This window comes from Mixophyes fleayi, chromosome 12 (assembly GCF_038048845.1).
Source record: "Mixophyes fleayi isolate aMixFle1 chromosome 12, aMixFle1.hap1, whole genome shotgun sequence".
Taxonomy (NCBI): domain Eukaryota; kingdom Metazoa; phylum Chordata; class Amphibia; order Anura; family Limnodynastidae; genus Mixophyes; species Mixophyes fleayi.
Genome location: NC_134413.1, coordinates 68,575,071 through 68,599,875, shown reverse-complemented (window position 1 = coordinate 68,599,875; position 24,805 = coordinate 68,575,071). Strand labels below are relative to the sequence as shown.

Genomic DNA, 24,805 nt, shown 5'->3' with positions numbered 1-24,805 from the left:
CTCCCAGAGGTGAGGTCAGCTGGCAAGTGCGGGAGGGGGCGTGGCAAAGTGATTCCGTCACCGTGGCCCTGCTGTGTAAGTCCCCAATTCATGGCATGGCTCCGCGGGGGCGGGGCCTGATGACTTGATTCATGTCATTAAGCCCCGAGCCTCCCGGGCATTTTATAAGCTTTTGGTTCGAAACCTTCTCTTTTTCATGACATTATGTTCAGTAATGAGACCGCAAGCTGTAAATATCTGATCTATATCTCTGTGTAACTTTAAATGACGTCTGAATTTTTAATGACATAACAAAAATAAAATTGGTTATTTTCCAAAAAATCAATTGTTCGATACAATTATCCAGGTATGTTACGAAAACGGGAAGTGTTACTGAACTTGAACAAGTTGGGAACTAACGGCTTATGGCATCAAATATCTTATTTTATTTAAAAGTGTTTTTTTTTTGTGACTTACGGTTTTTTTTTGCAAAGTATTATTAAAAAAATATTTCATAGGTATCTTTATCTCTTTAACATATAAAATGTAGGAGTTGTTTTTTTTATTGGAAAGAATTTATACGAACGAGAGGCAGTATGTTTTTTCCAGATTGGTTGAAAGTTTAGAAGGTGATACATTACAGGGAAATTGTGGAATTCTTAGATGGATCCACATTATTGGCACTGAAACTATGGATTGGAAACATCTGTGCTGTATAGTTATTGTGCTAGAGTCAGGAAGATAAGTGGCGTTTTTGAATTTTAGTTGATATGTAAAGAGCTAGAAATACTCAAGGAAGTCATTTGGGTTTAATTAGTGGGGTTAATAACGAAACACCTGCTTATTTAAATCATCAGTGGTATCCATCAATATCATCATCATCATCATTTATTTATATAGCGCCACTAATTCCGCAGCGCTGTACAGAGAACTCACTCACAGCAGTTCCTGCCCCAATGGGGCTTACAGTATAAATTCTTAACAAACAAAGAGAAACTAGGGTCAATTTAATAGCAGCCAATTAACCTACTAGTATGTTTTTGAAATGTGGGAGGAAACTGGAGCACCCGGAGGAAACCCACGCAAACACAGGGAGAACATACAAACTCCTCACAGATAAGGCCATGGTCGGGAATTGAACTCATGACCCCAGTGCTGTGAGGCAGAAGTGCTAACCACTGAGCCTCCATGCTGCCAATTCGTGGTTCTGAATCATCATCATCATGCAACAGCGCCTCTGACCAAAACTGGTGCTGTAGCAAAAGTGGCTTTAAAAAATATTGCATCCCAAGGGAGGTCTGGCAAATTTTAGCCCATGCAGGTGGCCCAGTACAGGCCAAAGTAGCCCACTTTGGGACCGGCCTGGGAGGGGAGGGGGCAGTCTGCTCCTGGGAATACCATTGTTTTCACTCCCTTTGACCTCTAAGTTAACCCCCAGTTATGTTGCTATTAAGGAAGGACTATGGGTGGGGGCAGCACGGTGGCTCAGTGGTCAGCACTTCTGCCTCACAGCGCTGGGGTCATGAGTTCAATTCCCAACCATGGCCTTATCTGTGTGGAGTTTGTATGTTCTCCCCGTGTTTGCGTGGGTTTCCTCTAGGTGCTCCAGTTTCCTCCCACACTCCAAAAACATACTAGTAGGTTAATTGACTGCCATCCAAAAAAAAATAATTGACCCTAGTCTCTCTCTGTCATCTGTCTGTCTGTCTGTCTGTGTGTGTGTGTGTGTGTGTGTGTTAGGGAATTTAGACTGTAAGTTCCAATGGGGCAGGGACTGATGTGAGTGAGTTCTCTGTACAGCGCTGCAGAATCAGTGGCGCTATATAAATAAATGATGATGATGGGTCTGTGATTTACAGGTCCAGGTTCCCCACAGGGTGCGCTGTGCTCCCTTTAAAACCTTGATGGTATTCCAAAACCGATTAAGAGAAACGTAAAATAATGCAGTAAAACGCTGTGCCAAGGGCCGTCTTAACAGCCCAGAGAGAGACGTGTTCTCAACGGCCGGGTTTACAAGAAGTTAAAATCAATGCTCTTTTTTTACTTGCCTCCAAAACAACATTTCCAACATTCACTGCTGAGCAAATCAAAGGAAGACTGCTAGGCTGGGATTAACCTGTACGCTTCCATGAATGTGTTCCATAGGCTGACTAATAGCATTTGCTGGGATAAAGCTACAGGGAAGTTACAAGCTTGAAGTGAGCACTAAATCCTTGCAGAATTCCGCCAGATGTCCCCTGCTTACTGAATTGTGCCCTTCTGTTGGTTCTCAGGCTTCCTAAAATAACTGGGCAATGACCAGGGTAGAGATGTAGAAGGTGGGGAACGCTCCTGTCTAATCGGTATGACATGCTTTTTACAAATGAGGCCTTAAGCTGAATGCAGATAAACACATCTGTTTCTCACGAAGCAGGCACTTACCTTACGGGGTTAAGTCAGGTGACCTGCTGCAGCCTATGGATGCAGAGGGGTGGAATTTGGCTGTGTGTGTGTATATATATATATATATATATATATATATATATATATATATATATATATATATATATATATATATATATATATATATATATATATATATCGTGCTTCAATAGGTGTGTTCCCTCTTGACTTCAGCAATCGTCGTCTAACTCACACAGTGCTACCGCTGATTGGCTGCACGTCACTACTGCTTTCGAAGCGCCCTGGCTCTTGGTACCTCCGTGCAAGGACCCCTCGACCTGTACTGTGCGCGTACGTCCTTGTGAGCCCAGAGAGGAGTAGTCACGATGACGCCAGATTTAGCACCGGCTGATCGTAAAGGACTAGGTCCTGGGACCAGTGGTTACGGCCTGTGGGCCATATACAGTTGGGTTTTGTTATTAGTCGTTAGCTGATTGGATCGCTCTCGCCGCCACTCTTTATAATTTGTAATTCATAAACTGGGACCTTTTTGTTTTGCCAAAATCAATTTGTCAGTGTGTTTATTTCATAGATAAGATTGTAGAGTGTTAAGTGAACTGTTATAAGGTATGGTGCCATTAAGAGGGAATCCGCAGTATGCAGTTTATCGCAGACACATTTTAAACATATAGAAAAATAATAATTTTGACAAGAAACTGTCGCATGTACTGGAAATAAAGGTTTATGTAATGATCACCAGTGTCACCAGTACTTTAGGCACTATATCGAATTAGTCCGCAGCTCCCTGTCCCTTAGAGGTTTAACCGGACTTACTCCATGTTGTTTTGTGGAGTGCTCTGGGAGATCTAGAAGAGGGCGAGTAGGGGGCGGGGATCACATTATTTGGCTCCGCCCCCTAAACATCTATTACATGTTCTGACCTATTACAGCAGGGGGCAGTGCCACGGTGACGGGCGATTGCCGTCCTTAGCCCCGCCACCTTACTATTGAGGGGGTTAGGGACCGGGAGGTTGAACCGCTCTCCCGGTATTTCAGTTGCTGGCGATGTGACGCTCGGACATCGCGCCGCGCACATTATCGGCGTCTACGGTCAAAGTCTATGCTCATTTTCCCTCCCACCTCTATGAGGTGCGAGGAAACATGAGCAGGGTTCTGTTAAACCTTCACTGCAAAGTGTCTCACGGACCACTATTTAATCATTCTTACCAACTTTTTACTCTTTACCTCCAGGGGATCCAGCGGTGGGTTGGGATGGGGGGCAGGGGGGCATCGGTCCCCCGGGCCACTCGGTTTAACCACTGTTAGGACCGGCCGCCCAGTACCCCTCTTCCCCCCCAGATGCAATATTTCCTGCGTAATAACCGACGCCCGCATCACATGACACGCGATGCGGCCGACCCGTGCGCCCCCCCGGGCTGAAGCCTGCCAGCCCGCGCCTGGGGGGATCCCAGAGGCGAAGTGAAATGTGAGGCTGGAAGGGGACTGGGCATGGAAAAACGCGTAGTTTTGGCTCCACCCCCGCAACGCAATGATGCTAAAGCTGCATTTTGTCATGGGGGTGGGGCCAATATGACGCAATACACCGCAATGATAGCGGCTTTTCTCCAATGTGGAGACGGCTCTAATTTCTGACACGGTGGCAAAGACACACGTGTCCTGATTTGTACATCACTTTTTCTATTAGAATTTGCCCCGTGAGTATATAGTTGTTGTATAAAAAGAACTGTTGAGGACTAATGACCTGCCCTGGTCATATAACCATACTTGCCAACTTTTCCTCGTTGGCTTCAGGGAGATCCCGGGGGAGGTGGGCGTGTGGGGGCGGGGCTTGACGAATCCCAATATTTGGCCCCACCCCCTAAGCGGTTGGCACATTTTTGGCCAATTACAGCATGGGCTGGGGCTTAGATGACGCGTTATTTGCATCATTAAGCCCCGCTCCCACCACTTATCTATTGCGGGGGTGAGAACCTGGAGGTTGCCCTGCTCTCCCGGGAGCCCGGGAGGTCTCCCAGAACGTGGGAGTCTCACGAACATTCCGGGAGAGTAGGCAACTATGCGTTACAGAAAAGCAGCTAATGAATCTCTAGAGACTGCAATGTCTTTTACATTTCTGTCCCTATTACTGAAGTCATGTTGTCTTACCTGTCAGTCTATGATTAAATCTTGGTCTCTATGAAAATGGCCACCTCCTTAGCAATCAATACATGGACATAGGACACAATTTCTGAACTGTGTCATCCTGCCACAGATGGCGAAGCCAACCACGTCTTGTACTGGCTCAGCATCAGGGAGAATGCCAGACTCTTCAGGGAGTGAGGGAGATCACCCCTATTTCAGGGAGTCTCCCTGACATTCAGGGAGAGTTGGCAAGTATGCATATAACATAGTTGAAGTCAAATGTTATGATTGCGTCCTGCTGTTATATTAAAAATAGTTAGTGTTAACCTCTTTTCTTGGGGGGGTTCCTCTGTATTAAACACCCTTTGTCATTGCGGTCACTAGAAAGTTCACTGCACGTTCACTGTAATGAAACAATTGCACGTTTCAACGTGTTTTACTGCTTGTACAGGGTCTGTTTATATTTGTGTTTCACCAGCCAGAGGGAGGAAAAAACAAAACAGACATTACCAGTGGGGTCTGCGTGATCTCACTCCTATTGTATTAGCCCTGATGCAGATGAACATGGAATGCCCCGAACAATTAACTCTGTGGTTGCCAATCCAGATTCATTAAAGGAAACAGCTTGGCCATACTCAACTTTCGCTGGAGATTTGCTGTAAATTTTTTGAAACGTTCCCGTTAAATATTCACCTTCTCCCGCAGTTCCACACAGCACAATAAATAAACCATCCACGCCCCAGCTCTATCCATTGTCTGTACAGTCTGCAAAATGGGAATTCACCACTACAGCGCGGTGAGGGGGGACTGAGGGGATTTCGCTGAATGTCAATGGAAAAAATTGATTTCATACCTGGGCGAAATGGTCTGTTCCGCAGCAGAACTCGATTTGTGTGAAACTTGCTCCTTCTGTAATACTTAATGTGATGTCATTAAAGCCGCACTGCCACCTAGCAAAAGAGGTGCAGGCCGCCCCCTTCTAAATGCCGGAGCATGCAGCAGTCCCCGGGGTTCTGGCTAGAGACTAGGGATACGGACTACCTCCTTATACTAGGTGGTCGTGCAACTTTAATAAAGGACTACTCTAACTTAAACAATCTTATTTATCTCACTGACAATGTCGAAACAATCTGTGAATATCAACTGTACATCAATTTCTAACTTGTCAGCTGCGGAACTACAGAGGGTGCACTGACTACAGGGCCCAGTGTTATGTGGCCCTGGCAATGCCAGGTTGCCCTTACAACTTAGGCCACCGCTCTGCTCTCAGATGCGGTCCTGCGCATGTGCTGGACTCATACTTGCCTACTCTCCCGGAATGTCCAGGAGACTCCCATATTTCTGTGAGTCCTCCCGGGAGAGCAGGGCAACCTCCCAGTTCTCGACCCCGCCTCATCTGCTCAGAAGAGGCCTCCGCAGGTGCCTGGGAGATTGGAGCAGCATTGCTGAACCGCTATCCAAATTTTTCTAAGGGCACATTGATGTACTGTTCCACCCTGCCCCTGACGTTGTGGAACTACAAATCCTAGTATACCCTGGCTATAGGCAGCCTGTGACTGCAGAATACTCTTCCATACTCCGACGCTGGGGCTTACAGCGACATAACAGCTAGCAATCCACAGCTTGCTTACTCCCGCTTTAATTCTTTTTTTCCTGGACTTAAACTGCAGCCAGCGAATCCCTGGCGTGTTGACGGCCGTCTACCTGCTAACAGAGGCCCCAAACAAACCTACACTTTTTACAGCTACACCTAAATTAAAGTGCTCACAGCTGCACTCACATATAAAGTGTATCACAAAGGGCAGCAATACAGGTTGCAAATTACATTTTAAATAAAGCGATATGTGATTTATAGTATTTTTACATCAAGAAATAAAAATTGCTGCAGCAGGGAGGGCTCCGAAAGTTATTTTAAGGTGAAATGTATCCATGAAGGGGGGCCAAGAGTTTTTAATCATTCTTATGTGCTTACACGGGGCCCATCGGGATTATACGGTAGTCACATTCCTGTGACGTGAACGCAACTCGGTGACAGGGTGTCCGTGATTAGAGTCCGTCAGCCTGTCAAATGTAAAGATTTTAATATTCGCAGATGCAGAGAAGGCGAGATAGAGGAATGGTTCATCTCACATACATGTCATAGCAACAGGAAAATATCTGTAATAAGTTGCTAGAGAACAAGAATTGTGATCTGCTAAACTCAGATTTACTTTTCTGCCTCTCTGTTTTGTTTAGCCACACCCACCTTTGTGATGGGCTGGGCTTATTCCCCCGCTGCCGCGCATTTCCCCCCAGTAACGTCAGTTTGGCAGCGGTGTCAGTGAAGTGGGCTTGTCTGGTATTACGCCGATCGATGGTGTTGCCAAAGTAGTTACAATAATACCAGAGACTGAGAATGATTGATTATAGGTTGGAGGACACACAAAAATGTAGAAGTGGTACTATGCAATTGTTTTTAATAGCAGAAAATTACAATGTGCCCATTACAGCAAAGAGAACTGTTGCTGTTTAATTGTCGATGCATAGCAAATAACAAAACTGTATCTAGCACACAGAACTAGAGAAGTGGTACTGTGCAGATGTCCATATATTAACAGTAAGAACAGATGCTGAGTATTATATCCAGCACACAGAACTAGAGAAGTGGTACTGTGCAGATGTCCATATATTAATAGTAAGAACGGATGCTGAGTATTATATCCAGCATACAGAACTAGAGAAGTGGTACTGTGCAGATGCCCATATATTAATAGTAAGATCGGATGCTGAGTATTATATCCAGCACACAGAACTAGAGAAGTGGTACTGTGCAGATGTCCATATATTAACAGTAAGAGCAGATGCTGAGAATTATATCCAGCACACAGAACTAGAGAAGTGGTACTGTGCAGATGTCCATCCATATATTAGCAGTGAGGATGGAGGCGGAGTATTATATCCAGCGTATAAAAAAGAGCAGCTGATCACGTGTACATAAACAAAATATAAGCAGGCATTCAGAATGAGTGAAGTAAAATACATACAGAATAAACAAATACTGAGAATATCCAGTATACAGACCAGGAGGAGTGGTATCGTGCAGCGGTCCACAAATGTAAAATTAAATCAAATACTGAGCTACAGAAATACAGAAGGGAACCACGGATATTGTCTTCTAACAAATGAAACCTAGTGTCTTGATGATATCATTTAGAATGCCGTCTCTTTTCTCGCTGTCGGTGCACTCGGTCCTATGTCTGCTCTCCAGTAACGCCGGAAGTCCCCGGGGATAGGGAGACCTCCACCTAAGGGACAACCCCTGTAAGGAAATATCATTGATCCCAGTTGGGAAATTGGCAATCCTTACACACTGCCCATATTACAAATGAAAGACAGAAGAGCAGCTCACATAGGAACAACAGATATTGCAGAAGAAAACTCTAAATAAATCAGGATTGTTTTAGTTTTTACAAGGGTCTGTCAGGTTGAAATCGCCTTGCAGGTCTCTGAAGTGGTTTGTAAAGCCGTAATCTACAGATTATTAATACAAAGAGCAAAGGGGTGTCTGGAAATGATACCTCTAATTCTTTGTGATTTTTGCATTTCTGGATGTAATAAAGTACACCGGGACGATATCATATAAACGGGACTCATAATCTCCCTGGCGTTTTCACACTTCATAAATGCAAGGTCTGCAATCCTAAATCAAATAACAGAGATGGTTCTCCAGCACGTGTCAGCTCACCATCACTTCCTGTTATGCACAATGGCTGTCACGCAGTATTTACAACCTTCAATTATGTGTGCGAGGATAAAGCGAAGTTCTTTACCAGTATATGTGGCCTATGTCTGGAAGGAACTATCTGCTATGGCGAAACGCAGAAGGATTAAGGGCTAGATTTACTAAACTGCGGGTTTGAAAAAGTGGAGATGTTGCCTATAGCAACCAATCAGATTCTAGCTGTCATTTTGTAGAAAGTACTAAATAAATGACAGCTAGAAACTGATTGGTTGCTATAGGCAACATCCAGACTTTTTCAAACCCGCAGCTTAGTAAATCTAGCCCTAAGTGTTATTTAGACAGTGCACTCTGTAAATATTTTTAGATGACACATTATAGTGTAGAACGTGTGGAAAATCGTTTTCAGACACGAGTGGGACGGTTCATGTGAGCACCCTGCATGTGGTACGATCTACGCGGATCTTGGTGCGCTACGGTCACTACTGAGACAAGTTCACTAGACGTAGTTGTAATATAAGTAGAGATGCTCACTGACTCCCGTGAACTGGTTTTGCTTTTGGATCTGGATTAGCTCCGTGTTTTGGTTTTGGTTTTGACAAAATCGCCCTCATGTGTTTTCGTTTTGGTTTTGGATTTTTTAGAAAAAATCCTAAAATATTCTAAAATCATTTTAGCTCCTTTTTTGTTCCTACATTATTATTAACCTAAATCACACTAATTTCAAGTCATTTGCAGTCAATTTTGACCACCTCACATGTCACAATATTATTTTAACTCCCTTTTTCTGACAAATACTGCAGCGACCTGGCTGGATGATAAGCGACAGAGCAATGACACAAACACACGGCAGTTCCTACCACATCTAGGACACATTGGCACACAGCAGTGGCAGAAAAGACAAGTGGTGCAAGATGGAATTGTCCTTGGGACCTCCAACCCACCCTTATGTTGGATCTTACAAAGGAATCCAAAAATCGCAAGATCCGAGATTCGACAATGTAACAATGACGTTTTGCCTCGTTTTCGATTCCGAGGGTGTGCGAAAGTTACCGACCCGGCTCGGTACTCGGATCCCCTAAGTTAGGGTGTTTTCGGTTCTTGAGGAACCGAGCCTGAGCATCTCTAAATATAAGTACTATAAACATGTGCGTATAAAGCCGGCAGAGTTAGAATAGGAGGTGAAAAGTTCCGGACGTCTTGTACGTACGTGTTGTGTAGCCGTAGCGTTGGCACCAGCAGGGCAGGTGTAAGTGCCCACTGATGGTGATGACCACATGTCTACGTGTCACTAAAGAGCACAGAACATGGGTAGGCAATGACGAGAAACTATATAAGCAGATTGTATGTACAGTACGTATTAACAACATACTGATTTATGTATTTCATATAAAAAAAAACTTTTTTTAAAGCACATATAATATTATTATTATTATTATTATTATTTATAATTTATTTATTTATTGATAAGGCGTCAGACTCCATAGCGCCGGATACAGAAGCAAGTAACAAATAGATGAGGTAATACATGTCAGTAGCGCGCAGATGAGTGTGAGTAATGATATGGGGACTCAGGGCGCAGCAAAAGACGGGGCAGGACGTACGAGGGACAGGAGACAGAGGTGGGACAATAGGTAGAGAGGACCCTCCCCGCGAGAGCTAACATTCTAAAGGGAGGGGTGGTGAGAGACAGCAGGACCAACTGGGAGAAAAATGTAGATGGCAGATGTGGAAGAGGAGGTGATGGATAGAATGGTCAGGAGGTGATAGGAGAGGCGAGCTTAAAAAGGCGAGTTTTGAGAGAGCGTTTGAAGGACTGAAGTTTGGGGGAGAGTCGAGTGAGACGGGCTAGGGAGTTCCAAAGTTTATGGGCAGCACGGGAGAAGTCTTAGAGGCGAGCATGGGAGGAGGTAATGAGAGGTGAATTGAGGTGGAGGTCAGAGACGGAGCGGAGTGGCCGGGTAGGTATGTACCTCGAGACAAGGTCAGAGATGTAAGGGGGAGAAGTGTCTGTAAGGACTTTGTAAGTGAGGGTAAGGAGCTTGATCTGAATTCTGAAACGTATAGAGAGCCAATGAAGGGATTTGCGCAGAGGAGAAGCGGAAGAGGTGCGGTGGGAGAGGAAGAGTAGCCGAGCCCAGAATCAATCAAAGATTTCCCCTGCTGTAACCCACTTAACGTTTCTTAACGCAGTCCCCATAGATTACTACCACTCAGTGAATTGTAGTGATATTGGCTGAAAATCCAAGCGTAGTTCATATCAATAACACTCAACTCAGGCAGAAACACACAACTTAATAAGGATTATGTGCAAGATCAGAAGTGTCATATTGATGTAAACGTTATGTCCCCGGCACCTCTCTGTATGTTATGAAACTAGCATACAAGCAGGGGTTTGTTTACTAAGCCCTGCACGGCGCTCACTTCTCCTCACACTGAAGTCAGTCTGTTGTGAGGCCAGATTAAAACAATACTGTAAAACACAGAATGACCTTGTTGGGATTGATATCTGTCCCAGGCTACGAGCCATCGCGGCCAGATGTCTCCCAGCTGTGCACTTCGCAGGCCACAAAAATGGAGACATTTCTGCTTTCCATCTGGACTCCGAAGAGAGGTTTTGTGAATCTCATCCATACAATCCAGGGAGGTCTCGCATACCACAAAACAGTCCTCATCCCCAGTACGCTGATCCTCAAATATTTATTAACATCGTTATTCCTAGAAAAAGACAGGAGAGGAACGGCCGAAATAAAAATCAAAACAGTGCCCTGTGTTATTTAAATCACCCGTCCCTCATAAAAGTTCAATACGATGGCCAGTTACTGCTTTTATGCCATCGCACCTCAGAAGCCATCAGTTAACTCAGTCATATTTCTCATGAGTTGTTTGGTTGTGCAGAAAGCATTTTAAAGGGAGTTTACACACAGATCGGACAAATCCAATTTGCTTTTAGACAGATTCGGCGTTGGTTTAAACCTAAATCCTAATTGCCCTGCAATTTTATACAGTTCTGGCATTCTGGAGCTAAAAATAAATATAAACGTGTCTATTTATCATTCTGTGGTGATAAGGCACATTGTCTATTGCTACTTATCTCAGCAATAGATTTATTAATATAATAATAAGAGTTACTGCTTCGCCCGGCCAGTCTGAGTGGATGGGCACATGTCCTTTTGCACATGCCGAGTGGAACTTGGGGATATGTTTACTAAACTGCGGGTTTGAAAAAGTGGAGATGTTGCCTATAGCAACCAATCAGATTCTAGCTGTCGTTTTGTAGAATGTACTAAATAAATGACAGCTAGAATCTGATTGGTTGCTATAGGCAACATCGCTACTTTTTCAAACCCGCAGCTTCGTAAATATACCGCTTGGACTTTCTGTTCCATTAAGTGTAAAAAAGTGAAAAAAGAGTGCTTAAAAAAAATTAAAAAGATTAACAAAAATATTTAAAAACATATTTTAAAACTTTTGCTGACTGGAAAAAATGCTTTATACAAATAATAAAGCGCTTTTTTATTCATTATGTACGGCTTTCGCCATTCTGAGATGGCGATAAAAGAAGGAGGATTGCTGTGGTACTGTCCAGACCACGCCTACATTCTCGCCCAATCGCCAACCTCTGTTTCGATGTCCGAGAATTGGGACAGTTCCGGTCAATATCAGAACTAGTGACATGTTAGGATTTGGTGCATCCCTACCATAAATACACTCAAGCTGTGTCCACACATTTGTTCCCTATTTGTGTAAATATAACATCTGCTTATAAATGATTACTTCCACAGACGGCAACTCCTGCTACCCAAGGATGCATACATCTGTTGTTAAAGAAGAATTGCTATAGAAAATGTGTATACAATATATGAGATCTCCATCAGTTCATGCATTTCAAAACGCTTTTCTCTAGAAAATGTGCAAATCTCGTTTTTTGGGCAGCACGGTGGCTCAGTGGTTAGCACTTCTGCCTCACAGCACTGGGGTCATGAGTTCAATTCCCGACCATGGCCTTATCTGTGTGGAGTTTGTATGTTCTCCCTGTGTTTGCTTGGGTTTCCTCCGGGTGCTCCGGTTTCCTACCACACTCCAAAAACATACTGGTAGGTTAATTGGCTGCTAACAAATTGACCCTAATCTGTGTGTGTGTATGTTAGGGAATTTAGACTGTAAGCCCCAATGGGACAGGGACTGATGTGAGTGAGTTCTCTGTACAGCGTTGCGGAATTAGTGGCGCTATATAAATAAATGGTGATGATGATTCCATAGACTGTAAGCTTGCGAGCAGCCTTCTCACCTCTTTGTCTGTTTTACCCAGTTTGTTTATTAGTTTATTATGTTTGTCCCCAATTGTAAAGCGCTATAGAATATGTTTGCGCTATATAAATAAATGATGATGAAGATGATGATTTCCACAATCATAGTCTTTGATAACTAGGAGCAATAGTGATAATATCTCGCAAAGTAAACCATAATATGTCGTATTTGCTCCGGTCAGGACACTTTTTCATGCTAACCTCAAAGGCATTTATTGCCGTGCCAGTGTTTTACCACTTTCATCAAACTTTGTTACGTTAGAAAAATGGCATCTTGCTGCTAGTTATTGGCTTCAGTGGAAAGACCTTTCTTAGCAAAGAGTGGCACCCGAGTCATGTGACCTGAGTAGGGTGGAGTTTCCTAACAAAATGGCAGAACCTAGTAAACAAGGACATTAAAATAATGTGTGATATGCTGAAAAAAACAGTCCTTAATATTCTATTATTTAGTTTAGTTATTTGAAATTGTGTAACAGATATTAAAATTGGAGCTAAACGTGGACCCTATTAAATACTTGCCAACCTTATGTTGGCCGGGTCCGGGAGATCCTGGAGGGCACGAGGGGTGTATGGGTGGAGGGGGCGGGGATTCGCAAATCGCATCATTTTCCCCCCGCCCCCGGTGACATAATACCTGTTTTGGGTCTTTTTACAGTGGTAAAAAGACCCCAAACAAGCATTACATCACTGGGGGTGGGGCCAAAATGGGTGTGGGGCCAAAATGACATGAATCGCGAAGCCTCGCCCCCTCCGCTCATACATGCCGGCTCTAATTTAGTGAAGTGGGCAGATGCGGGAGAATCGCCAGCTCTCCCGGGATTCCGGGAGACCTACCTGAAATTCGGGAGTCTCCTGGACATTCCGGGAGAGTTGGCATGTATGCCCTATTACATCTCCCGGAAGAGCAGACAATTCTCTCAAATCCTGCCCGTAGGTAGCCTAAATGACGCGATTTGCGCTGAATCGCGTTTGGTCACGGAGCGGGACCAAAATGACGCAATTTGCCTCCCCCTTTCTGCCCTCCCCCTCAACAATAGAAAATTCGCTACTATGTCCTATTATTCAGTGCAGGTGATTGGTTTGTGGGAGGAACCAATATTTAGCCTATCAAATCACTTAGACATTACTGTGAGGAGAGGCACAAAATGGCCGCCTCCGCTCCGTGACAGGTCCACTTTAATGTTAGTATTTCTTTAACATAATTATTTTTATTTTAAAAAAGATCTTGGCTAGAGTTCCTTACACAATTCCACGGAGGGTATCTGTGACCATTTTCAAACCCCACCTAAAGGAGACAAAGGTCAAGCCTCATAGTTGCAGCCCAACAGATGTTCCCAAGCTGTTAAGGGTTTTGCTTTTTTTTGTTTTTTATTTATTATATGTGAGGAAATCCTAGTTTTAAGTATCATTTGAAGCAAAACCATATGCTGCAAGTTGTGTTTACCAAAGAGAAGCCGTCACCGGCTACTTATTAAATAATGTGTTTGCTTGACGTGAGAAATAGAATAATGATACATTTTTGCCAAGTATTATGTCAGTGGAAATCACTTTTATGTGATAAGAAAGGATCGCGCTACAAATGTGATGTAGGTGCCGGTAAACCGAACCTTTTCCTCCCCCGACCCCTGCGCGACTTGGCGCCTTCGTCTCCACGGGGGGCCAATAATATTTTTATATGACTGTAAACATAATGTGACCAAGGATAGAATATACGAGATTGGATTCTCATATTCGGTTCATTGCCACGGACTTTCGGCTGCATGGAGCAGCTGTTTTAGCAGGTAACCGCTTCCAAGCGTCGCCGACATCTGTCAGGTGCGTTTTCAGCTGAAGACGTTGTTGAGAGGCTTCAAAACAATGGATGCTGGTGACTGTTGCCGTGGCAACCTAGACCCTGCCATTTTTGCGTTTACTTAATATGCTTTACTGGGAGCTAAGCTTTTTTTTTACTGACGTGTATATCAGGGATTTGTTCAATTTGTTTGTTCCTTTATCAATTTTTTCTTTTGCTTAAAATCAAAATGACCGTGTGCAGGAATTCGTGTTTAGTCACTTAGCCTAGATTCACCGTTTTGAAGCTGAGGCAGCCATATTGTGAGCTTTATGAGGATGGAGACTATTCATATCTATTCTATTCATTCTCTAGGAACTAGTGACATCACAGAGGAACATCATGGGATATATTTACTGTGGGTTTGAAGAAGTGAAGATCTTGCCTATAGCAACCAATCAGAATCTAGCTGTCATTTATTTAGTACACTCTACAAAATGATAACTAGAATCTGATTGGTTGCTATAGGCAACATCTCCACTTTTTCAAACCCGCAGTTTAGTAAATATAGCCCCACGCCTTTATTCCATGAGTTGGATATATTCATACTTTCCTACTCTCCCAGAATGTTCGGGAGGCTCCAGAATTTTGGGGAGTCCTCCCAGACTCCCGGCAGAGAAGGCCACTGTCCCGGATCCTGCTTTACTTCTTCCTGAAGTGGACGGGGCCTTGAAGACGCAAATCGATCATCATGGCCCATCCCCCACTGCCTGATGCCGCGAAGCTTGCCTTTGCACAGCAGTGGGCGGAGATGTGATAAGACACGCCCCCATACTTATCTTTTACTTCCTAATGGCAGGAGATACACAGAACAGTGTTGCAACTTTCTTCTCATTTTCTGATTTTTCTTCTTGGCAGTAATGTCAAATAAATCTACTGAGAGCGGCCATCTTAGTAAATTGCAGTGGAGTTTCTTAGTGACTTGTTTCTGCGGAAAATTAACCATTGTCTTTTCCTTCTGTTTGTAGTGAACGGAAACCAGAGATGTGCCTTGAACTGCCGTCCCATTGGCTATCGTTTCTACGTACGTCACACGGAGAAGGTCAAAGATGGCTCACCGTGTGAAGCCGGTTCCTTGGACGTTTGTGTTGACGGACAGTGTCTGGTAAGTATGGGGGTAATCTTTAGAAGCACGTCTATATTGACACGACCCATAGTGCGAATATTTCGCTGTTTACTGTCATTGACTTCATGACTCTTTCTTGGCTATGTGTCAAAGTTGACTAGACTGTTGGAATCCAAGATGGCTGATAACATGACTCTGTAAGATCCGGCAAGTTTCTGACAATGCCGAGTCATGCCTTTGGCTAGTCTGGACCTTTACTGAGGTAAAATGTATGTTTTCCATTCAAAATAGGATGACTTATAGCGCCGTGTGTGTAAGACCACATTGTACCGTAGGTTTGTGAGACTTGTAACCACCGGGAGGTGGAGAAAAGAAACCGCAGTCTTCACAAGTACATAATACTAGAAGCTAGGATGACTAACCACGCCGAACATGTGCCGTACTCTCTGTTGTGGTCACTTCCTGACGTTCAGCGAGGAAATAAAGAGATAAATGAACAGCATACCTTACTAAGGGGTCATTCATCTCCCCATACGGTTCTCTTTAAACATATGTTTTTCTCTGTTCAAAGAACTTGTATCGCTGTATGTTTGCATTTATACGTTTTGGAGGGAGAGTGTCAGTTTGCTCGGTAAGCATTACATTTTCTCTGGTGACTTCAATAGTGTATCACAAAGGTTATTTAGGTAGAGGAGTCTGTGGCGTTAAAGAAAATCAAAAAACATTTATACCAACTTACAAATAGTAGCACAAAAAAACGTCTGCCATAGTTTCAATGGAAACCTTTGAAGGCAGCAAAGGAGATGTTGGAATTGTGGCTTCCTTCCAAAACAAATACCATATTAAGATGTAATGAATAACAGGGAATATATATAGGTCCCTCGTGTCACAGATCAGTCCTGGATTTTGCCAAGGGAAATTTGTTCTAAAAAATTCCTGCTCCTGGGGGTAAATGTATCAAGCTGTGAGTTTCTGGCGGGTTTGAAAAGTGGAGATGTTGCCTGTAGCAACCAATCAGAGTCTAGCTGTCGTTTTGTAGAATGTACTAAATAAATGACAGCTAGAATCTGATTGGTTGCTATAAGCAACATCTCCACTTTTCAAACCTGCCGGAAACTCGCAGCTTGATACATTTACCCCCTGATGTATTTGCCTTATTTCAGTTGTTGCACATTGGATCTAATCCTGGATTTAGAGTAGCTATTAGCAGTCAGCCATTAGCTTTAATTAGTCTACTGCTGGCAAATGCGTCCAGTCGTTTGGCCAAATCCCTGCGTGACCAGATCTGTGATCAATTTGTCTACAGATGTACTTTGTTTGAAGACCTGCACTGAATAAGTGAATCACAGGGCCCCCAGCAGTGTAGCAAACCGATGGTGGAGGATGTGGTCATCGATTGGTCAACTCTTACATTTAACTGGATAACATACAGGAAGGATGAAATTGCACATGCTAGTTGGCCCATAAAACACTAGTATATGTGACCAGTATAACTTTCACTGGACGGGCCAAAACCTTTATCTGGATAGCTCATTTGGGTTACTATGTTTGCTATCATCATCATCAGCAGCTATTTATATAGCGCTACTAATTCCGCAGCGCTGTACAGAGAACTCACTCACATCAGTCCCTGCCCCATTGGAGCTTACAGTCTAAATTCCCTAGCACTCACAGAGAGAGAGAGCGAGAGACTAGGGTCAATTTTGTTAGCAGCCAATTAACCTCCCACTATGTTTTTGGAATGTGGAAGGAAACCGGAGCACCCGGAGGAAACCCACGCAAACACGGGGAGAACATACAAACTCCTCACAGATAAGGCCATGGTTTGGAATTAAACGCATGACTCTAGTGCTGTAAGGCAGAAGTGCTAACCACTAAGCCACCGTGCTATTTGCACTATATTAAATAATCGTTCTGTTGTCTATAATTCAAAAACAAACATCATTTTTAGTAAAGTGTCCTGAGCTTAGTTCAGCATCAGGCGCCATAGGCATGTGCCTAGGGGAAACCAGAAGATTATGGGGCAGAGTGGGACGTACGTCAATTTGCACAGAGTATCTTTGCGCAAATTCACCCTGCGCATGCCCAGAGAGTGGGCGAACCCATCACCATCATCTATTTATTTATATAGCGCCATCAATTCCGCAGCGCTGTACAGAGAACTCATTCACATCAGTCCCTGCCCCATTGGAGCTTACAGTCTAAATCCTCTAACATACACACACACAGACTGAGAGAGACTAAGGGCAATTTAATAGCAGCCAATTAACCTATCAGTATGTTTTTGGCATGTGGGAGGAAACCGCCTGACCGTACAGTAGAGGCGTGTTTTCGCAAATGCAGTTCATCCATGAACACACACAAATATGCGCATGTAGGAAGCGTATATTTTGCACTTGCTATAGGGCGGTTGCAGATACTGGTTCCAATCTCGCTAATGTGTAGTCCATTATCCTGGACAGCGGACTGCAATCCTGACATCAAACAAACCTACATTTTCCAACGCTGTACCACATCACATGAGCACGGCCCGCTATACAATAACAAGATTATTACGTGCTTGTCTTAAATATCGCTACTTTTCTTCTTTCATCCAGATCACATGTCCCGGGGGAATTCTCCTGCGGATTTTCATTCCTGTAGACATTGTAACCTAAACCACTTCAATTCAGCCAACAATTTGTCTTAATCCCACTCAGGACACAGTGAGCGGATTGGAGTAACACACTCAGATCTAGTGATATCATGAGATATGTCTACATTGGTAAAACATAGCGAAGCTATTTGTTGTGAAGACAAGGGTAGACTTTAGCATAGAAAATATTATCAACATTTATAAAATGTATATTTATTTTAATCATAGCTTTAAAGAGAGCGTAGTTTTACCTTTTGTGTGTGTGGACAGCATTTTGCACAACAGCATTATTGGCAACTTTAGAATGTTGTCCTCCGGGGGAAGGCGTGGTTCAGCGAATCACATCAGTTTGGCCCCGCCCCTGCTATGTAATGACACATCATTTTACCGTGGGGACGTGCCAAAAGGCCACGATTCCCCGAGTATTGTGTCACGGAGGCTCCAAATTCTGCCCAGGTGGGCAGATGCGGGAGAATCATCATCAGCTATTTATGTAGCGCCACTAATTCCGCAGCGCTGTACAGAGAACTCATTCACATTAGTCCCTGCCCCATTGGAGCTTACAGTCTAAAGTCCCTAACACACACACACACACACACACACAGAGACAGTCACAGACAAACGCACAGACTAGAGTCAATTTGATAGCAGCCAATTAACCTACCAGTATGTTTTTGGAGTGTGGGAGGAAACCGGAGCACCCGGAGGAAACCCACGCAAACACGGGGAGAACATACAAACTCCACACAGATAAGGCCATGGTCGGGAATTGAACTTATGACCCCAGTGCTGTGAGGCAGAAGTACTAACCACTGAGCCACCGTGCTGCCCATAATGCTAAATAATGATCCGATGACAATAAATAACATTGTTATTTGTCACAAAATTACGTTTATTTTCACAGTCATCTTCTAAGCACATTGGCGGGTCCACATGTGGCCATTTGTCACACATAGTGGGAGATTCAATTCAGCGTGCCTCTTTGGCAACGTCCTCAGAGACACTTTGCGCCAACGTGAAAACTGAGCGGAGATTTCTACCGTAATGGCTGGCAGTGGCACATTGACAGCAATTGAATCTCCCCCATAGTTTCCATCCATTTTGGCCACGTACACGTCTATCGTGGACATCATAGTTGGCGACTTTTCCGACCTCCAGAAGATTTGGAGGGTAACGGGCAGGTGGCACTTGTCTCAGTCTGTCAGTAAATGGTTATCCTGACGCTCGGTGCTTCAGCTAAGCAGCAAGAACTTCATTTTTTTTCCCCCTCTTGTTTTTCCATTTCTAGCGCTGATCACATGACACAAACCTATTTTTAAAACCCATAAAATATACCAAATATTCTAGTCACAATAGTATCACCATCTTGAATTGTGCAAGGGGCCATCCTTCTCTATTGTAGCCAAGAGTTAAAATGACAGTTGTAACAAATGAGGCGTAATGGAAAATATTTTTATTAATATTGCTGAGGAAGTGCACATGCTAAGACCTGTAGAGTAAAAGGCGACGGCAAGAGAATATTTATAGATGCGCCTGGTGGATGTGTCATGATTACTCTACCTGCTGTATATCAGGGGATTGTGGGTAGAAATGACTAAATCCCTCATTCCTTGTGTACAGTCGGAATGAATGCTCCTTGGATTAAAGTATCAGTTATTACCTCCGAAGCTTTATAGAAATGCAGGCTACACAAAATGAGATAAGTTTATAAGGTTGGGTGAAGCCTAATATATATGGCATGGTAAATGCATGTCATGTACAGCGATTATATGAAGTCCAAGTATTTACTAAACTGCGGGTTTGAAAACGTGGGGATGTTGCAATAGCAACCAATCAGAGTCTAGCTGTCATTTTGTAGAATGTACTAAATAAATGATAACTAGAATCTGATTGGTTGCTATAGGCAACATCTCCGCTTTTTCAAACCCGCAGTTTAGTAAATATACCCCCTTGTCTGTTGAAAGCGAAATTATATTTTTAGCCATTACTTCTGCTTGACTCTTGATATTCACAGCTGATAAATGTTAGATACGTAGTTAATTCACAGTACGTTGTAGTAGTCCCAATGGGTTCTGCTCAGGGCATACGTAAGAGTTTTAGTAGAAGGCAATTAAGTCTTCTCACACTGCACTGTGCAGAACACATTGGTAGGTCTCATGTACCACGGATTTACTGCTGGAAACTGTTTGTTTTGTTCGAATTAACATTCCTGATGCACGTGATTGAACACAATAAGTGGCACTAGGTTCCTATAATTATTTTACTGTATTTGGCACCGCACGGAAAGCATTATGTGGTTTAGATGGAGTAAGACAATGTAAGGCTATCCCATATTTTAATCTCAGCCGTTTGGGAGCCCTGTGATTGACTACATAATAAGATTTTACACACAGTCCCCATAGGCATTAAACCTGCTTTTTTGTCATACTGTTAAAACGTGTTTCATGCTGTTTTCAGCATGTTTTATTTATTGACACAGTTTATTAAATTGTAAATCAAATATTTCATTTTAACTCAGCGCGTCGCAGAACTTGTGTGTGGGTCAATGTTTAGCATGTTACAAAATTATTGGGTGCCAGAGTTTGACACTTCCGCATAAAATGCAAACGTCTGTCTAGATTCAAGATTTACGTCTTAAGTGTAAACTTAGCAGCACGCCATTAATAGCCGCAGTCTGTTTGTAAATGTCCCTGGCATGGCCTAGGTGTCTTCTATGCATTGCTACTGCTATGACCTCTCAGGCTCATAAAACCACCTCCCAGCATCCTTTGCAGTAACTCCAAAACGCACCGGACACAGCTGTGGTCAATTATAACCTGACATATGGCAAGCAGCTTACAATTCCTGTATTACTAGCGAGGACGTCCACTCCCTGTAATAGGTATATTACAAGGTAACGGAAGTTGTCAGCCATTTTCCTCATCTCTGTGACCTTATTCGTCCTCTAGGAATAACACTTTATGGCCTATTGAAGTATCCGCATTCAATTAGCTTCAAGAACCTGAGTGTACATAGAGGGGCAGATGAAGACAAGCAGAGGTCTGTGTTACATTTTATAGACTGTCGCTGCATGACACGGCTCTTTAGCCATACATGCCAACTCTCCCGGAAAGTCCGGGAGACTCCCGAAATTTGGGTCAGTCTCCCGGGCTCCCGGGCAAGCTGGCATTTCTCCCGCATCCCAATCTCACCGAGAATCGCGTCATTTTGGCCCCGCCCCCCCGCAACGTGAATTAAGTTTTGCAGGGGGCGGGGCCAAAATGACGCGATTGGCATCGTCCCGCCCCCTCCCGCCCTCCGGTCACGTTCCCTCTCCCGGAAACAAGTTTCCGGGAGTTGGTAAGTATGTCTTTAGCTTGAACCTATCAACTTGACACTGTGGAAGCGGCCATTTTTTTTGGACTGAGCCAACATTCACCTCCAGTTAATTCATTATGGTGCCTGCAGCATTTAGTCCTCCATGACTCAATCATGGCTTTAGCTCCTAGTGACAAATATCGATACGAACCACAAAATGGCTGCCTGCCTTGAGTGTAGGGGACAGCTCTACTTTAAGGCATACTTGCCTACTTTTTCTAGTTAGCTTCAGGGAGATCCCGGGGGAGGTGGGAGTGCGGGCGCGGGGCTTGACGAATCGCATTAATTAATTGCTTAATGACGCAATATTTGTGTCATTAAGCCCACCCCCTCAGCACTTATCTATTGCGGGGGCGAGAACCGGGAGAGTAGGCAACTATGCGTTAAAGAAATAGCAGCTAATGAATCTCTAGAGACTGAAGTGTCTTTTACATTTCTGTCTCCATTACTGAAGTCTGGTTGTCTTACCTGTCAGTCTTTGATTAAATCTTGCTCTCCATGAAAATGGCCACCTCCATAGGCATCAATACATGGACATAGGACACAATTTCTGAACAGTGTCATCATGCCACAGATGGCGAAGCCAACCACGTCTTGTACTGGCTCAGCATCGGGGAGAATGCCAGACCCTTCAGGGAGTGAGGGAGATCACCCCTAGTTCAGGGAGTCTCCTTGACATTCAGGGAGAGTTGGCAAGTATGCTTTAAGGGCTTTGGTACATGGCCAAATATTGCTAGATTTGACAACGTTGGGAACACGGGACAGGATGAGGGTTAGAGACAGGGCCCTCAACAGCCTCCATTTTGTCTCCTGCTGGATAAGAACAGCAGGAAAAATATTTTTCAATGTCAGGTCTGTAGTTAACAGGGTAGTAAACACTTTGAGGTGTATTTACTAAACTGCAGGTTTGGAAAAGTGGAGACGTTGCCTATAGCAACCAATCAATTCTAGCTGTCATTTTGTAGAATGCACTAAATAAATGACATATAGGGGCATATTCAATTCCGATCCCGATCCGCGGTAACGTGCGTTACCGCGGAAAATGCGCACTACTGCCGGTAATACGGTACCACAATAACGCGGACGTTATTGCAGTACCCTGGATTAGGTTCGCGGCCCGTTCCGGCGCGATCCCGCGGATCGGGATCCGAATTGAATATGCCCCCTAGAATCTGACTGGTTGCTATAGGCAACACCTCCACTTTTTCAGACCCACCGTTTAGTAAATATACCCCTTTGATGTGGATTATTCAGCCTTATGAGTCTGAAAAAATACCAAGCTATTTTTTGTAACTTTGCTATATCCCTCTTTATTTGCTCTATTCCTCCATGAATGCCCCTAATTAAATATAGCAATGTACAGAATGAACCTGTTGCTTTGCTTATGAGTTTTAAATAAAGATAGGATTGTTTGAACCAGCAGAGTGTCAATCAAATATGACCCTTATGTGTGTTAAAGTGAAATATTCCGTTTGCATAAAAAGGTTTATTTTCACCAGATTTGGAATGGTGGAAGCACACAGGGGATTGTACTGTCCAAAAGTCAAATAAAGTTAGGACATTCATGGAGGAAAGTTAGGACCCATTGAGGAAAGTCTATGTACTATGAGTAGTGAATGCCCACTGGTCTCTGGAAGCTTGTTGTCTATTCACTGTGCGCCCCCCTCGGATTCCCTATTCTCTTTACACAGTGAAGTGAAATATAATGGGTTTTTTGGTACAGCAACAATTATTCATGGAGCGGAAATGGCTGCATCATTAATTCTGTTACCCTGATTCTCACAAAGTTAAATTGGGGCCTTTCTCTTCCACTGAATGATCCAGTCTCTGAGATGCCACACACAGGAGATATCCAGCCAGTGGGGGGCAGAGGGCAGGGTCCCGAGTACACAAATTTAAGGTGGTTGGAAAGTAATATTTCAATTTAAGCCCCTGGAAAAGCCTGTTCTAAAATAAACGTATAGTGAACATTTGGTTGGAGACCACCCAGCAGGACGGTCCCTCGTGCTGATGGTCACAGATGTTTCACTTGTCTGTCACACTGCTAATTTGGGGACAGAGATTACTATTGACTGGTAACACGTCCTTTCTTGACACTGAATAGTGAGGTTTGCAGAGGACAGTTCCAAGCTGCTCCCTGCAAATTAACACGGGGTTAAAAAACAAGTCAGACTTTTTATTTTTAGTTTGGTACATTTTTTGCTGGCATCATTTTTACGTTGCTTTATCAAGAAATATAATCTGTGTTAAATGTCCATTTTCCTAAGGGTCTTTTTATGAACCAGAAGTGCACAACACGTGTCCTGTGTGGGGTCACAAAGTGTATAATTAGGCCAGACTGCTATTATATTGCCCAGGGTGCTGGAAAGACGTGGGCTATATTTATATTAAACTGCGGGTTTGAAAAAGTGGAGATGTTGCCTATAGCAACCAATCAGATTCTAGCTCTGATTTATTTAGTACATTCTACAAAATGACAGCTAGAATCTGATTGGTTGCTATAGGCAACACCTCCACTTTTTCAAACCCGCAGATTAATAAATATACCCCCAAAGTGTTCTTCTCTTTTTAGGTGCAAATAAGGCACGGCTCTCGTGATTAAAAAAGCAAATGAAAATATTTCACACTAAAAACAAAGGCATCTCCGTTCAGGAGAAAAAGGAATGGTAAATTAGTAGTATATTGGTTTTAAAAACATTAAAGTATATATCGTTGATTAACTTTGCAGAGATGACAGATGAATTAAAGTGGCCATTACTGTTGCAGCCATGGCGGGACAGGACGTCCAATAGGAGGCTGTCCCTACGATGACCTCTTTCTAAAGTTTATTCCGGGTTCTGACCTGAAGGTCATTTATGTGGATTAACACACAAGGGAGAGCAGGAAAGCTGCCGGAGAGGGATCCGAAGCTCTCTCTCCTTTGTTGCTCCCCCCATAGTATTGAACAGCTGACACCATCGTGGTCAAGTTCCGAAAAGCTAAACTTTTTCAGAGCTTGGTACGTTTTCCCGCAGCGCAGTCCCCATTTGGTGTAATGGGAACGGCAGTAATGTGCCTAATGCAGGAGATATCTCTGATACCTCCTGCGTTAGGCTTTTCTTCAATAGTTTACTTAAAAATGCCTAAACCATGCAGAACAAAACGTTTCCGCATGGTTTAGCGTTTGACCAATAAGCCCCTTGGGCTCTTCATACCACAGTACGACAGTGGTAGCTTTGTTCATTAAGCACCTAGGGGTCTATTTAACAAACTGTGATAGCCCAAAACAGCTGTTTTCCCTGGAGATTGGCTTTTGCAGGACTGCACTTAGTTTATGAAGGGGTTATTACAAGAGAAATCAGAACTCTACAGGGACTGCAATGTTTAGTGATTTACTAGTTTTCGC

General features: G+C 43.6%; 1 protein-coding gene across 4 annotated transcripts in view; it reads left to right on the top strand.

Annotated features, from left to right (window-relative positions):
- Positions 1-24,805, top strand: part of ADAMTSL4 (ADAMTS like 4) — a 242,828-nt gene that overhangs the window by 185,470 nt on the left and 32,553 nt on the right. For all 4 annotated transcript variants that reach the window (XM_075192170.1, XM_075192168.1, XM_075192169.1 and 1 more), the window contains exon 6: positions 15,331-15,467. In XM_075192170.1, coding sequence (XP_075048271.1) covers positions 15,331-15,467 — 137 coding nt within the window. The remainder of the gene's footprint in view (positions 1-15,330; positions 15,468-24,805) is intronic.